The sequence below is a fragment of the Triplophysa dalaica genome, chromosome 10, assembly GCF_015846415.1.
Source record: "Triplophysa dalaica isolate WHDGS20190420 chromosome 10, ASM1584641v1, whole genome shotgun sequence".
In the NCBI taxonomy this organism is placed as follows: Eukaryota; Metazoa; Chordata; class Actinopteri; order Cypriniformes; family Nemacheilidae; genus Triplophysa; species Triplophysa dalaica.
Genome location: NC_079551.1, coordinates 12,052,249 through 12,068,891, shown reverse-complemented (window position 1 = coordinate 12,068,891; position 16,643 = coordinate 12,052,249). Strand labels below are relative to the sequence as shown.

Genomic DNA, 16,643 nt, shown 5'->3' with positions numbered 1-16,643 from the left:
TATAAAAGGTGTGCATTAAAGTTGACACAATGAACCTGAATTTTGTGACTGAATGTAATTCACTTTAAATGTCATTGAAGTTACAGTAGAAACGTGTGTATTAAAGTGTACATAACCAGGGACCCTATAGGCTATTCACGAATATTGACCGTCCAACGTTCTAGTAGAGTTTCTATACATTTGTGTTTGGACTTTATACTAATCTAACAGGTAACATTGAGGCAGACCATATGGTCGAAGACTTTGTTAGATTGAACACAGTTATGTTTAAAATCATCGCGTTAGCGACACCTTGTGGCTCTCTGAGGTCTCGGGTTTATTTTGGGACACCTTCAAACTGAGTGACGTGCGCAGCATCCTTTGCGGAGATCACGTGACGCAGTCAGACTGGTCCAGTGCATCACTATCACTGATCTCAAACAGTCTGAGAGAACATCATAGAAACATTAACATGAAGAATCTCTTAATGCTCTTCTGTTCTTTGATCCTGAACGGTGAGTGACATTTATTTTATTGCTTTTAAAAAAAAACTGTCAAAAACGAATTGCTCTTATAGCAGTAGCCTACTAAGATAATACTTAAAAATAAGTAGCCTCGTAAATTTAATCGTGTTTAAGAGTGTGTGGTGTTAAACATGTTTTGGGTGTTTATCTCAGGTGGGAGGATGTGGGTTTTGGGTGCGGCTCAGATTCATCATACACACATTTTATCCACTTAAATCACTTCATCTATTCAGTCAGATGAAGTCTACAGCAATATACATACATGTATATCAATCACATTTAACATGTTTTTTTTACCCATACACTTTGAGTGACAGTCTTGTGTATTGCACCTTCAAACACTTTCAGTTTCGCTCTTCACCGGATCACAGAAAGAAAACACATTTACAGTAAATCACTTGTTGTTCCAGAATGTCTTGAAAGGCTGAGATCGTTCATATCACATTCAATGCTTAAGCAAAACGTCAAAGCATCTCAGTCAGACTTCGATTAGCATCAGCACCTGTTATTTACAAAACAATATTGTCATTCTACAATTTAACACTATTTTATATTCTCTCACTCTTTTAAACAAAATTGTATAATTGCTTAAATCTCCCATTATGACGTCATGAAAATCCATTTAAGCTGTGAATATTTCAAATTGAAACATTTCGCACTACGTTTCATCGTCTAAAAATTAAATCATCAAAATTCACCTTTTAAATTTCATTAAAAAAATTCAACTTGGTTTTAAAAACAACCTTTAATATTCGACAGAAAATTTTCAGTCCATATTATTTCGATTTAAAAATTCGCTTCCACAAATTCAGGGCTTTTTTGGTTCAAATTCGGCTTGAAATTCAAAGTTTCACATCCGGGAATCCGAGGAAAAGCAATAGAACGCCGATCTTACAAATCCATGATCTCTTCCTGCTGCCTGACCGCTTCACCAACAGGTGGTGCAAGTCGGTTCTGACGTAAATCAAAGCAAGAAATGCAGATATGTTTGCCACACAGTCCACTCATCTGCTCGATTAAGTGAACTTAGTTGTTCTCATAGATAGCTTCTTATGCATCATCAAGAAAAATTTTTATTGACGTTTGTACTGGCAGCTTAGCTCACCACTATCAGCCCTGGAAAGGACATGGAGCACGGGGACAATTCCAGGTTGCCTAGAATCATTGGACTACTCATACATTTATAATATTAATTTAATTATTTTAATATTCTACCCGATCTCCTTGTACTGTCTATCTAGAGTACAAGTTTATATTTGTATTTGGCTTGCTATTTATAGGCATCCATTGCTTTTTACGTGCATATGATATATTAACATTATGTCATTTTTAAGCATTTAGCATTTTTATTCAAATTAACTTAAAAAGAGTTCAGGAAGCCATAAAGCGGTATGTCATACAGGAGCAAAACTTTAAATTACTTTAAATAATTTCTGTAGCTTGCCAAATACAAACATAAAATCGTGATATTGATATGTACCATCTTAAGTCATCAAATAACGGTTTGAGTTTCGGGGATGAGAAAAAACGGATATATAACAGTGCTTTACTGAACCATACTGTGTATTGAGTTTTAAAATAAAATAAGTTAATTTCATGAAGCTTTTTGAATGACACATGCAATGCTATATGATTAAATGTGCCAGAAAACAATACAACAATATTTTAAAGCATTACATTAGGTTCATAACACAATCACAATAAACTTAACGATTCAAATGAAACATTTTCTTTTAGTATAAAACTAAATAGGAAAAAAAGCAATAAATATTAGGGCTGGGTGTTGCGACCAAATTGGCAATTCAATTCGATTCTTGATTTTATGGTTTCGATTCGATTCGATTTTCGATTCGATTCGATTCAATATCGATTAGTTATTAGTACTTCAATTACAATGCTAGTTTTGCAGGCATGGAATCCACATTTTAGTATATGCTTGCAATATAGTCAGGGGTGCACATACGTTTTTCTATCTGGTTCTGAAGAGATACATAAAAATAAACAAAATAATATAGTGGGATAATACTATATTTATATTGCTTTAAAGTACACTTAAAATACAATGGTATTGTATTTATTCTTGTTTTTCATTTTAAATTAGTAAATATTAATTTTCAACATCAAATTTGAAACTTAAAACGCCAACCTTTATGGTTTAGGGCAGGTTGCTGGGAAGTGCACTTGCGAGCGCACATGGACCTGAAGCGCAGTGCAGATCCAGACATTCACAGAACAAACCAAGGCGGAGCTACCAATACTCCGTTTTTCATAACTTACACCCAGGTCCCATTTAACACCGGGAACAAACGAGATAGCAGTAGTTTTAGCAGCATTCAGTTCAAAGGGAAATCTTTTCCAGTATTACATTTAGTCGGTCTAAAACAGTGATTGTGCATCAAAAGGTTTCAACCATGTCAGTACGCAGATGAGCGACCCAAACTTATTGAGAGAGCGCAATTTTAATTTTGGTCACGCACGCGCATCACTTATGTGCATCCCAGGATATAGTGACATGTTATGCCTTTCACTGAAGTACTTGCGTGTCACCATTACGTATCTCGGCTCCAAAACATTGGTTAGATTGTGAAATCCCTCGTTCTCAGCTATCGCGTAGTCTTAGCGCGAGGTGAATCTGACATTTGCAGGCGCTGGGGTCCATTGGCTACCGCGAGCTTCCGCCATGATCCTTATTTCCTCTCCCGCTTTTATTGGAATTTATTTTGTTTTATTTGTATCAGCACGAGTGATTGCGACATCTTCAGGAAGGCGAAATACAGCTATCCTTGAATTAAAGCACACGCATTAAGAATCGGGATTTCCCGAATCGATATTGTTTTGTTAAATTGAAAATCGATTAATATCGAAGAATCGATATTTTTTACCCAGCCCTAATAAATATCGATTTAAAACTGACTACAGTAGTAAATGAAAAAGTAGTGCAAACAGATATAAGAACAAGCCATGAATTGTTTTTCAACAACATATTAAAATAAGTATTTTCTTAAAAACATAATTGTAAAATATTTTGTAAATATAGGATATAAATGCTTTAACCTAAACAAACCAATTACCACCTAAAAGAGACATATCAATGGAAATAATTATGCCTACTTTTCATCTGCAATCTCTGAGGTCAGAACGAAAAATAAAGCCAATTTTAGCATATTAGGCTAAATGAACGAATACATAAAAAAACTAACTGAAATACTGCAATAATAAAGACACCTACCTAACTCGTGTCATTGTTTTTCCTATTAGTTATGTTTTCAGCTTATGTGAGAAATACGCCTGGACATCCTAAAATCCTTATTGTGCTTTTTGTGTTCATATTCAGGGCTCTTCCGCATTTCTGTATAGCCTACGCTTTAGTAAAAAGGTGTAGGTTATACTAATCTTGGTCATCTGGTCTGAAGATAAAGCAACATTAAGCATTTTAGCGAGGTACACTGGCTGTGATGGCGTGATCCTTGGACGCTAAAGGGATGGAGTACGAGCACTTAGTAAAGATAACGTTTTTGTTCCACCATCCCACCATGCATGTTGCTGATATTCAGTATGGCATGTGGTCTCTGGTAATTTAAAATTAATTTGCTTTTTCGGGTCTTGTCTGGTTCTAAAACAGGTGCTGTCTATTTGTATCTGGTCAATTTTATCTGGCCTGCTCAAGAAGTTTGCTTGGCTAAAATATCAGTTTTTCTACTTTGTATTAACAAAATAAAAACGACGAACATTTCCACAATTCCTCATTATCCATCATCTGAGAGTCACAAATTAAAACAAGATAATGTTATTAAAATAAAAAGAAAGTCTGTAAAAGAAGCACTACTGGGAGAGATGCCGTGTTAAAATCGGAGCAGTTATCAATAAGATGGTGGTTGAGAACTCAGTATTTGGCCGCTATAAACACAAGAAATGTCCTGTAAATGCTGATGATGCATAATTTTATGTGAAAATGATGTGTTGAAGTAAAAAATAACCTAATTCCTTCAAGCCAGAACAGGAGGGCAGTCAAAGTCTGAGCATAATAGGACTAGAGTGTGTCTGTGCAGACTACTGGTAGTGCAAGTGTCAGTTAAATGTCTGAAAATGTTGGTGATACATAAAAAGGCTATCAATGAGAACAACTAAATTCACTTAATCGAGCAGATGAGTGGACTGTGTGGCAAACATATCTGCATTTCTTGCTTTTATCTGCGTCAGAACCGACTTGCACCACCTGCTGGTGATCATGTATTTGTAGAATCGGCGCTCTGTTGCTTTTCCTCGGATTCTCGGATGTGAAACTTTGAAATTCAAGCCGAATTTCAACCTCTGCATTTGTGGAAGCGAATTTGTAAATCGAAATAATATGGACTGAAAATTATCTGTCGAATATTAAAGGTTGTATTTAAAAACAAGTTGAATTTTTTAATGAAATTTAAAAGGTTAGACGATGAAACGGAGTGAAATGTTTCAATTTGAAATATTCACAGCTTAAATGTACAACCATATTGAATTGCAGACTCCAAACATGCATACGTTATTTTTGATTAGTGGTAATTCAACATGCTTTTTTCTTCAAAAACTAATGTCATTAAAATACTTCCATATTACCTGTAGCGACTTGATCTCGTTGAAAGTTCCCTTTTATTATTAAATATGCGTCGTGGAATCAGAAACAAATGTAGTTTTTTTAGTATAATTAAACAGCAGAATTTTAAATATTTATTTCTCTTGAGTTCAATTAATCAACGAATCAGGTGAACCGTTTAGGAGCGAATCATCCAAACGAACAGATTCCCTGGAATTTTTGCACAATTGTCATGACAACCATGGCTCGTTTCCTCAAAACCTTAAAGAAAAGGCCAAATCTTTAAACTATATTAATAAAACCTCGTACGCAAAGTAAATATAGTCTTAGCACAGGAACATATTTAGTTAAAGCCACAAATACATTGTGTGGGTCCAAATGATAGATATTTCTTTTACGTCAAAAATAATTAGAATATTAAGTGAAGATCATGTTCCATGAAGACATTTAGTTAATTTGCTACCTTAGATATATACAATTTTAATCGTTGTGAGATTATGGCCAGTAACAAAGCTTCTTATTAACAACTTCAAAGGCATTTTTCTCAATATTTTGATTCTTTTGACCCTAAGATTCCAGGGTTTCAAACCTTTTTATCTCCGCCAGATATTATCATCCTAACAGCCCATACATCAGTAGAAAGCTTCATTATCCAGCTTTCAAATGATGTTAACATCTCGATTTCTAAAAAATTACACATAAGTTTTGTTATCCATGGTCGCATAACAACTCATTCATTACACACTTTGATAAAACAGAAAAAAAAAACGTTTTTGTACATAGCAATAGACTTTTCAAACATTGTAAACAAATCTATAGTAATCACGAGTTCAAATATGAATACTAGGCTACAGGTCTTGGGGTCGTGTGCTGGATGCTCATCCTCATCCTCCTTTTATTTTTAAACTATTGTCGACTGTGTTTACCATTTTGCAATACAAGTGTATCACCGTTTCAAATATATTTTAGAGAGATTGTGTTTAGTTTTGGAAATAAAGGGTATGATATTTGCAAACTAGACTTGTTTAAGGTTTTCAAAAAGAATGACGATTCAACATATAGGTTTAGGCCAAAGAGAAATTGCAGCACAGTTTGATGGAGATGAATGTCTTTATAGCGCCTCTTTGTGGCCAAATATACAAACAATAGCAGTTATGAAATGTATATAACACAGTTTATTGATCTATTACAGTAATGTCAATTCTTATTTATGCATCATATCCTATGGGGGATGTGGAGGAGTCAAAGCAATTGAAGCATATTCTTTCTCTCTATTATCAAATATCAATTAACTTTAAACATTTTGAAACATCAAAAATTAAGTTGTACAGATACTTAAGTTGGAGTCATAGAGGAACTACAAAAATACATGCTCAAATTTATAAATGGCATGAGTTTATTGTTACACATCAATACGGTGTATAATACATTTACATTCACAATAACTCAATGCTTAAAATAAATATGTTTGATCTGAATTTGCATATTAGTGATAAAATAACACATAATAATAATATGGCTTATTTAAACAACAAAACAATGACAACAACAAAGTTGTATAAGACCATCAAATAACTAAAAGAACCAAACGTTTCCTAAGTATGTAGTAATAGCTATTACAAAGACGTACTGGTTAAAACTACTCTAACAAAACAAAACAAAAGCTAGCTTAATTGACTGAATTCCCTTTTGGGTTAAGTACAGTCGGATGTTCAGTCGAACGCGAAAGTGCTGAATACTTGGCATTTTTGTTTTTCTGGCAAGTTTGACAGTTTAGAAAAGCTGTGAAGAAAACACAGGCACCTGTGTCACCCAGCAGTTTCAATTTTCAGTACATGGCGAATGAGGCATTGGAAGGTTTCAAGGTTCGAGACCGACCAGGTTTCAGTCAGTCAATGGCACAGTCGATTTCAGTTGTCTCAAAATAGTGAAGTTTGTTACAAACATTTGTTTGGTGATTAATAAACAGTGCTTTGGCAGGAGTGTGCAGTTAGAGGCCATATAGAATCACACCAATTTGTGATAAATAGGCACTTTTAAGTGGTTCTTTGGGGAAGCATCACTGTAAAGAACCTTTTGTAGCAGCACCTTTAGTGTACCTATGGTCACAAGTAACCCCTCCCTTTCACTAATTTCCTTTAATGAAGTTGTGATTCAAATTTTGAGGTATTCACATTTTTTAGGTATTCACATCACATTATTTCCCCAAAACGACTAAATTTCTCAAACAAACTAAATGATTATGTCAAGGGTTTGAAATGAACAGCAGTCAATCCAACAAAAAAAAAAACTGTACCTGACAACATACAATCATTAACAAACTCACAAAGGCAAAAGTAGTGTCAAAGGCAGAACGTCAGTTTTTACAGCACAAAGACAAAAAACAAACTGAAAATTGTTCAGGTAGCCATTAGAGTCAAAACATTGAAAACCTAATACCCAAGTCGATTTCCTATTAAATTTCTCTATATATACACATCTATTATATATATTATATATTTCAATTATATTTAATGCACGTTTCCTTCATGTTCCTACCATGCTATATGACACTTTAGTGGTAATGTAACGGTCAGAGTGTAAGGCACTACAAGTATTCCAGGAATTCAAGTATTGTTAATGCGTTCAGTTTGCGTACTTTTAAAGATGTCGTGATTAAGAAATCAATTTTAACTTGTTTGGTTCATTTAACTTTGTAAACAAGGCACAGGTAAACACTGGATTTGCAGAGAGACTGAGAATAAAAGGCAATGCAGTACCTTCAATATTGCATCCGACAGGAATGGCGCAGCAATCTTGTGCAAGTTAAAGATATTTGTACTATGCGTCAATATTGCTTTGTTCGAGATCATTTGATATGCCCTGATTATGTGTAACCTACATTACGTGTCCACCAGTATCGTCATCAAATCATAGCAGTGGGCATTAACTACTAAGTCTTTAATGCGGACCGCCCGTAAAAAAAAAAATTTTGAGTTTTTGAATGTAAAAACCACACGAATATCAGAAGAGTTGACCTCAGACAGTATAAAAATAATAAAAAGGCCACTTCACGACACCTCTAAAACTTTCCTACTGTGTACTTGTTCAAATAGGCTGATTTCCTGTACTTCTTTGTAACCGAGAACAATGGACATTTTTACTGAAATCTTTTTAACCTAGGTGAGTTCCGCTGTGATAGACGCCAGAGAGCTTGCAGATGGAGGGTGAGTTTGATGAGCATTTGAACAGCAGACTGAAGACGCCACAACACTGAAGCTGATGGATTTCTCATTTATGGCTTCTAACTCACTTGCACTGTTGGAACCTGTAAGACAAAAAAAGGTCAAATAATTAAATCAATAAAAAGTGACAAACATTTACTAAAATATTTATGCACTTATTGTTCTGCAGCTCAATTGGTAGAGTAATGCATCTGCAAAAGGCATAAATGTAAATCCAGGAAGTTCTGAGACAATGATCAAATAATCCACTTGCAATCAGACTGAAGAGCCTTCATGTGAACACCTTCATCAATCCGATTGAGGTCGATATGATTGAAAGGGGTGGTGTAGACCAAAAGCAATCCGATCAGGAGGAAACATTAAGAACTCTGAATCAGAGTGTTTTCTCAAACAGATTTGAAAACAACATAGTGCAAATGCGCAGTGCTGCGTATGTCTTGACTATCTAATGTTTGCGTCAAATATTGAAAAACACAAAACTCATGATTTATCCATGGCAATGTCTCGAGCATTATTAGGTAAGGGAGAAACTTGCTGTACATTCTACAGGGCTATTTTGTTCTTCTGTAACATTACATAAAGCAAATAAAGAATGCTGTGTTATTCATTTTCTTTGCAAATGTGAAAATACTAACTATACTGACTTATACATCCATCCAGAGACTTGCCAGGTCCCGTTACGTTTAAAGTACATGGACAGTCGGGAACTTTTTAAACTGTTGGCGAGGTTGTTTTTTTCTTGCGGGTTATAGTAATAGTAACATAGTAAATAATGTAAACCATTTGAAATTCAATAAAAAGAATTGGAGAATAAAGATGATGATATTCCTGCTGATGTATCAGAGCTACGTGATTCTTACCCTCTTGTGTTTCTGAATTTGACGATCTGTGACGTTGGTAAATCACACCAGCAACAACAACAGCAGCAGCAGCGATGACCAGTAGAACACTAACACATATCCCTGCTATAGCACCTGAAGAGAGACCTCCAGCTGTAACGACAGAGAGAGACTTCATGAATTCAACTGAATCTGTCAGTCTCATCATAGACCTGGGGTGTATTCCAGAAAGGAAGTTCCACAAATTTTAAGATAAACCCTGACCTCTGGGTTAACAAACCCCAAAAAAGGAAACTCTGAGTTTAAGGTTCCATTACAGCTGTTATGGGTTAGTTTCATTAACTCTGAGCAGGTTTACCTTGAGTTACACGCGTGCCTGACAACACAAAAAGCCGTCATCAATAGATTGCTGACTCATCGATTTACCATGGTCACTGAATATAAGGGGGTTGTATTGTCATTTTCTTCAGGCTTTTGGCCTCCACAAGTTTTTAAGTGCGAAACATGACACCAATGGAGCAGCCAATCACATGACAACTATTTGGAGCCAAGGGAAAAATATTGATTTTGTTCAAATTTAAGACCTTCATAAAAAATAAATACGTTGCCCTAGTCTCAAGATCCCAATGCTCCATAATATAATTAAACATCTTAAGTTTTCTGAGAGGTGCACCTCTTCTGATTTACATGGTTCTCATTAACAGCAAACAGTGATCGGGCACTTTTGACAACCATAGTATTTTTACCTACTTATGGGAGTCAATGGGAAGATCTGTTTGGCTACAAGCCTTCTTCCAAATATCTATCTCTTGTCTTCAAACATTAACTACGGTGGATGTACCTTGTCATTCTGTCAGTCTTTCACTGACTTTGTCACTCCTGAGGTTTGATTTAATTGATCTGAAATGGCCACAACACACAAGGTTGATTTCCCTTCTCCCAATCGGTCCTCTAGTGATAAGAATTAGTGGCGATTCACGTTTCATGTCTCTGGCGCAAGCAAGTTCGTTATTTTAAATGTAGACCCTTAGCAGGCACATGCAAATAGGGACTCGTGGTCGTGACATGCATGGAGGAAGGTGCCTCATCGAGATGAAAATGTCAACCTTTGAGAAATCCTCTCTAAAAGCACATAGGATATTTTAGTTACTGAGATGGTCTCTGCGTGAGCCGTGTTATTTTTTCTTTTTAATGGGGTCATAATATATTTAAAGTAGGCTTTTACATGTCAATAAAAATACAGCCGCTAAAAATGTGTAAAACCAGGAGTGAATTGAATCACCATTGAAATGCTATCAGTCATACAAAAGCTTCTAGTCTGTTTTTCTCACTTGCAAGACTAAAATAACATTTCACTTCTATGTTAATGAACTACAGGTTTTTTATGGTATATGCTTTAACGTCTTTCTAAAGTGATTGTTGGTACATTTTACCGGTATTATCATACTTCGGATACAACATATACACTAAAATATGCAATATGCAGGCACTACACCTTCCCCTTGTGTCTTCTAAAGAGATATGCAATAATGGCAACGATCTGAAACCATCCAGATGAGGTCAAACAATCTGGATTAAATGATTATTTAAAAATCGTTGAAAGTCCTACTGAGAAATGGGGTTGACTTACTTTGACTTACTTTCCAGAGTTTCCCTCATTACAGGCTTAACAAACATAGTTTTCACTTAAACTCCTTTCTTAAACAAGCCCCAGGACTGTAAAGAGCTTTTAATGTGAAGGAGTTAATAAACTTCATGTATTTGTGTGAAACATCACTGAGATGATGACGAGTCAGTAAAACAAATATTGACTCACTACACCGTTAATATTCCTCTGACGGATTTATTGGACAATGGGTTTGACATAATGGATTTATAGAAAACTATGATGAAAAGACTTATATTGAAGAGATCTCCTCACCTGAGTCAGTGAAACTGAATGTCTTGTGTATAGTGTGTGTGTGTCCGATGGTGACATCTGCTTCATACTGTCCAGAGTCTTCATTCTTCATTTTTGTGATGATGAGATCTCCAGTCTGATCATCCAGCTTCAGTCTGTCTCTGAATCTCTCTTCAATAAAAGGTGTTGAGATCTTTCTATTCTCTGTAATGATTTCAGCTACAAGAGAGTTGTTGTGTTTGATCTTCCAGTGTATCTTCTCATTTCTCTGTTCTTCAGTAACATCAATGTGTAGAGAGACAGAATCTCTCTCTTTCACCATCTTCACTTTAGGAGACAAACCTGCAGAACAAACAGAATGTGTAACTAATATTAGTCACTGTTGATTCTTTTAGTAATGGAGTTATGCAGAAATATTTGTCTTAATTCACAAAATAAACAAACTTAAAGCTGGAGCACACTGTGTGACTGTTACTCAAATATTTGCAATCTGGAAAAGTCTGTGGTGTATGAGGGGCACAGAGCTGCAGACTGTGAAAACATTATTTTTAAGGCCCTATGATTTCTGAAATGTGCAAAACACAGACAGAATCTAGACATTAAAACTGTATGACATGGACTGTCACATAACCTGAAAATAGTAACAAATCTTATTCAAATCATAATATGAATATGAATGAATCAGGAATCATTTAGCTGCGGTTTTAAAATGTAAACTTGTTTTAATAATGTGTGGCAGTTTTGAGACATTTTCTGTGTCTGCATCATGATTTATGAAGATATAAATACATGAACTTCTACTACAGAGCTGCTCTTAAAGTTTACACTTCAAATGCTTTGTATGAGGGAGCTATAAATTGATCTTTGAGTATAACTGATTCCCTGGACAAGCACAATATTGTGTATACAAACTATTACAAAGTGGTACATGAGTAAAATCCTGACTTGCAAAGTGTATGAAATGTCCAGCATTTCACCTATTGTCAGTTGAATGAGAGCATATTTTAAGTGCACTTCTTTTTTTGGGAATGTTCAATGCGAACACACAACTTGCACTTTTTATATTTACCGATTTGTACCTAACATACCTTTTAACAGACCAGACTAGCTGATCATACAGTTGTGTTCAAATTATTCAACCCCCAATGCTGTGAATGGTTTTAGGGAATTTAGTGTACATTTGTAATTGTATTCAGAATGAAATCCTACAAGGACTTCTTAAAGAACCATATGCAACTAAAATGACATCAATTAGTTCTGTAATACAGTAGTAAATGTTTCTTTTGTGAATTCTTCATTGACATAATTATTCAACCCCTTAAAGACTAACACTCTGTAGAACAGAGGTTCAATGAAGTGTTTTCAATCAGGTATTGAAAACACCTGTGGATATCAGGGAGCAGCAATAAAGCCTAATAAGCACCAATTAGGCAGCTTTAAAATGACTGTGATACTCAGCTCCTTCTAGAGATTTACTGGTGTGGTTACAAACATGGTGAGGTCAAGAGAATGGTCCAGGAAGACAAGAGAACAGGTAATTACTCTTCACAGCAAGGGCAATGGCTATAAGAAGATTGCAAAGATGTTAAACATACCAAGAGACACCATAGGAAGCATCATTCGCAAATTCAAGGCAAAGGGCACTGTTGAAACACTACCTGGTCGTGGCAGAAAGAAGATGCTGACTTCGACTGCTGTGCGCTACCTGAAGCGTAGAGTGGAGAAAAGTCCCTGTGTGACTGCTGAGGAACTGAGAAAAGATTTGTCAGATGTGGGTACTGAAGTTTCTGCTCAGACAATACGGCGCACCCTGCATAATGAAGGCCTCCATGCCAGAACTCCCAGGCGCACCCCCTTGCTGTCCCCAAAGAATAAGAAGAGTCGACTGCAGTATGCCAAAAGTCATGTGGACAAACCACAGAAGTTTTGGGATAGTGTTCTGTGGACTGATGAAACAAAATTAGAACTGTTTGGGCCCATGGATCAACGCTATGTTTGGAGGAGGAAGAACAAGGCCTATGAAGAAAAGAACACCTTGCCTACTGTGAAGCATGGCGGGGGGTCAATCATGCTTTGGGGCTGTTTTGCTTCTGCAGGTACTGGGAAGCTTCAGCGTGTGCAAGGTACCATGAATTCTCTTTAGTACCAGGAGATATTGGATGACAATGTGATGCAGTCCGTCACAAACCTGAGGCTTGGAAGACGTTGGACCTTTCAACAGGACAATGATCCCAAGCATACCTCAAAGTCCACTAGAGCATGGTTGCAGATTAAAGGCTGGAACATTTTGAAGTGGCCATCGCAGTCACCAGACTTAAATCCGATTGAGAACCTCTGGTGGGACTTAAAGAAAGCAGTTGCAGTGCGCAAGCCTAAGAATGTGACTGAACTGGAGGCTTTTGCCCATGATGAATGGGCGAAGATACCCGTAGATCGCTGCAAGACACTTGTGTCAAGCTATGCTTCATGTTTAAAAGCTGTTATAACTGTAAAAGGATGTTGTACTAAGATTGAATGTCACTTGGGGGTTGAATAAAACTGATAATGATGTTAGCTCAGAAAAGACATTTGTGGTTATTTCATTACAAATACGTTATATTTGTCTGACCTACAAGTGCCTCTTCGATTTAATTGTAAGCAGGATGACTGAATGATCATAATCAATGTCAAACCGACCAAAACAATCAATTTCAGTGGGGGTTGAATAATTTTGAACACAACTGTATGTGTGAATACGCAGTTATCAACCCGTTTTGGGTCTACAAAGAATGTTGTCTTTTAAAGCTCTACTTTACACTGTGATTCTGATTTTGGAGGCTAAATAATTATGTAAATAAAGTATTTATTAAAGTAAAAGAATACTCACTGACACTGAACGTCTCCGTTTTGCTCTCTTTACTGGTGATGTCTAGTTGATAAAGTCCAGTGAGTTCAGATGTGATGTTTGTGATGGTGAGATCTCCAGTCTGATTGTTCATCTTCAGTCTGTCAGTAAATCTCACATCAGGGTCATAAACTGGATCACTGTTGACCTCTCTGTTGATTCTAGCTATGAGAACGCCCATAAAATACCACACAATCACATCATCTGTCTGTAGTTCAGTAAGATGAGTGTGTAGAGTAACAGATCCTCCATCATTCACTGACACTATCTCACCAAACACACCTGCAGACACAAACAGTAAGAGATCAAACATACTTAAACAGATAAAACTACCAGAATAAGTAATGTTTTAAACTCATAAGCTCTCTCTCTGAATGTTAGTTAGTTGCGATAATTAGTCTCCACAATTAACACAGTAACCAGCTGATGAGTTGAGTGTTCCAAATTAATAAACATCTAAAACATTCTGGAAGGGGAGTCCCGAGGAGTGGAGTTTGGATATAATGGTGTGGTTGTGGTGCAGGTGGCAAGCCTCCAGTGCAGTGGACCTAAAGAACTGTGAGATAAAGGAGGGGGAACTCAACATTATTCTAAACTAAAAAATATTTTGCCCCGTTATTTTTTCTTTTCTTTTTGTTACTACTTAAATTAAGTTCATTTTTTTATTATAAGTAGCACAATTTTACTAGCACATTAACTTTCAGTTTGCTTAAGTTAACAATATACTCTGTGGTCGAATTATAAAAAAAATCAAAGGGGTGGTGTGGTAAAATGTGAGTGTATTATAACTTGTTCAAGTCAACCAGGCTTTTATTTTGACGGGATGCCGCAAAGAGAGTTTGTTTAAGTTAAGCGGACCTTATTTTGACAGATAACTCTGCAACTTTGTCAATTATCACATAAGAATCAAGAGAGAAGAGGATGTCCCTCTCTGTTGCCATCAACATAAAATCTATAAAAAGACTCCTGTGAGAGTTTGTGTCTGAGTCTGGTTTAAATGAATCGATTTGTCCTTTAGTTTCTTTACTTTCATCCACTCTTATTCACTCTCTCCTAGTCTTCCCTAACCTATTCTTTCCTCTATCGTGCGTTTTATCTTCTCCTCGGTCTTCCTTCTCTTCTTGCTCCTGTCTACTCTCATCATTTCCTCTCTCTTCTTCACATTCCTCTCCTACATCAAGCCCTGTCTCCTCTCCTCTAATGTGGACACACTAGGCCTAGCCTGAGAATCAACATCGAAGATGTCAGAAATGCACAAAATATTATAAAAACTGCATCATAAAGAAAAAAGGTCATCCAGGGTGCAGACAGAAGGCTAAAATTCATATTTATACAAAAACATGTCGTGCTCATGAGTGAAGGAAAGACGCCTATATAACCAGTAAGTTGAATAAAAGTTGCAGAACTTACCGTTGGTTACTAAAGAAACAAAAATGAGCAAAGGAATTTTCATGATGTGTGACGCCCTAAGAATTCACGACCAAAAACTCTGAAACCGACACAAATATACCCATAAAGACTACAAATAAAAAGAAAGACTACACAACTATAGATGCTGAAAGTGAGGAATAGTTTAACAGAGTATTAAAGAATAGCGCAGGTTCTTGCGTCTTCAACATTGCAGAACACGGAGTCTCGCATCGCATAAAGATATCGTCACTGTACGGAAGGACAACAGGGACAAAACGTGCGAAACATACATACAGGCCCGCATCCACTCAATTAAGACACAGTATTTTTTGTGACTGTAGTCTCACCAAATTCAGATTACACATTAATGGCCTCCTGCTGAATCTAAACTGGTTTTAGTTATACTACATTATGTAGCACTGAAGTGAATTACTATTTTGAGTAGCCTAATGATCTTCTGGGTTTGCCCTTTATAGAGGATCCCTTCGGTCTTGTCTCAGCCGGCTCCCGCCTCGGGCTCGTTTTGTTAAAATATTTAGTTCATGTTCATTGTTTACGTTACGTAGAATGAGGTATCATTTGTGTTATAAGAACGTTTAGTTCACTAGTTATTAGTTCGGGAATCTGCATATATAAACCAATGTTTAAGGAGCTAGTCTCAAACTCAGCCAGCAGGACATTAAATATATTCCCCTAATGTTGTATTCTGTATTTATTCACACTGTATATCCTGCACTTGCTAATTGCACTTCTGGTTAGACCTAAACTACATTTCGTTACACTGTACTTGTATATGTGTAATGACAATAAAGTTGAATCTAATCTAAACAGGAAGTGTTTGTCCGAATTCAAATATGTTTGCGAGAGAACGCAAAAGTTTTGCGAGATAACGCAAAAGCTTTAAAAAATATTTTTCTCTTCCCTCTCATTTTTTTCCATCACCATGTCCCCAAAAGGGCTCCGTATAAATGAGATTTCCGCCCATGGTTTGTGATGTTGATGTTACACTGGAGACACATCACAATTACTGCAGACTATTTTCCTCAGAAGCTCATTTGTCTCCCTCAACTCTTCTCCTCTGTTGGAATCTGAAAGAAAACAGACAACAAATAATTCTGTTGAATTTTTTTGGAAAATCTCCAGATTTCAAGTGGAAGTTTTTTTTTCTCGGGTGATAAATATTTCCCTCCTACGGTCGTTTTTTCTTACTGACTTCTTATCCAATAAAGGTCTCCGGCCTTGTCCCTTACGCAGAGAGATTTCTCCAGTTTCTCTGAATCTTTTGATGATGTTATGCACTGTTGATGATGAGA

At 36.3% G+C, this 16,643-nt stretch overlaps 1 protein-coding gene across 1 annotated transcript; it reads right to left on the bottom strand.

Annotated features, from left to right (window-relative positions):
- Positions 1 to 6,324: 6,324 nt before the first annotated feature.
- On the bottom strand, positions 6,325 to 15,538 carry LOC130430401 (carcinoembryonic antigen-related cell adhesion molecule 1-like). Its single transcript, XM_056759504.1, has 5 exons — positions 15,331 to 15,538; positions 13,903 to 14,202; positions 11,058 to 11,378; positions 9,158 to 9,289; positions 6,325 to 8,380 (listed from the first exon to the last, which is right to left on the bottom strand). The coding sequence occupies exons 1-5, from the start codon at positions 15,371 to 15,373 to the stop codon at positions 8,232 to 8,234; spliced, it is 945 nt and encodes a 314-aa protein (XP_056615482.1). The 5' UTR covers positions 15,374 to 15,538; the 3' UTR covers positions 6,325 to 8,231.
- Positions 15,539 to 16,643: the final 1,105 nt, after the last annotated feature.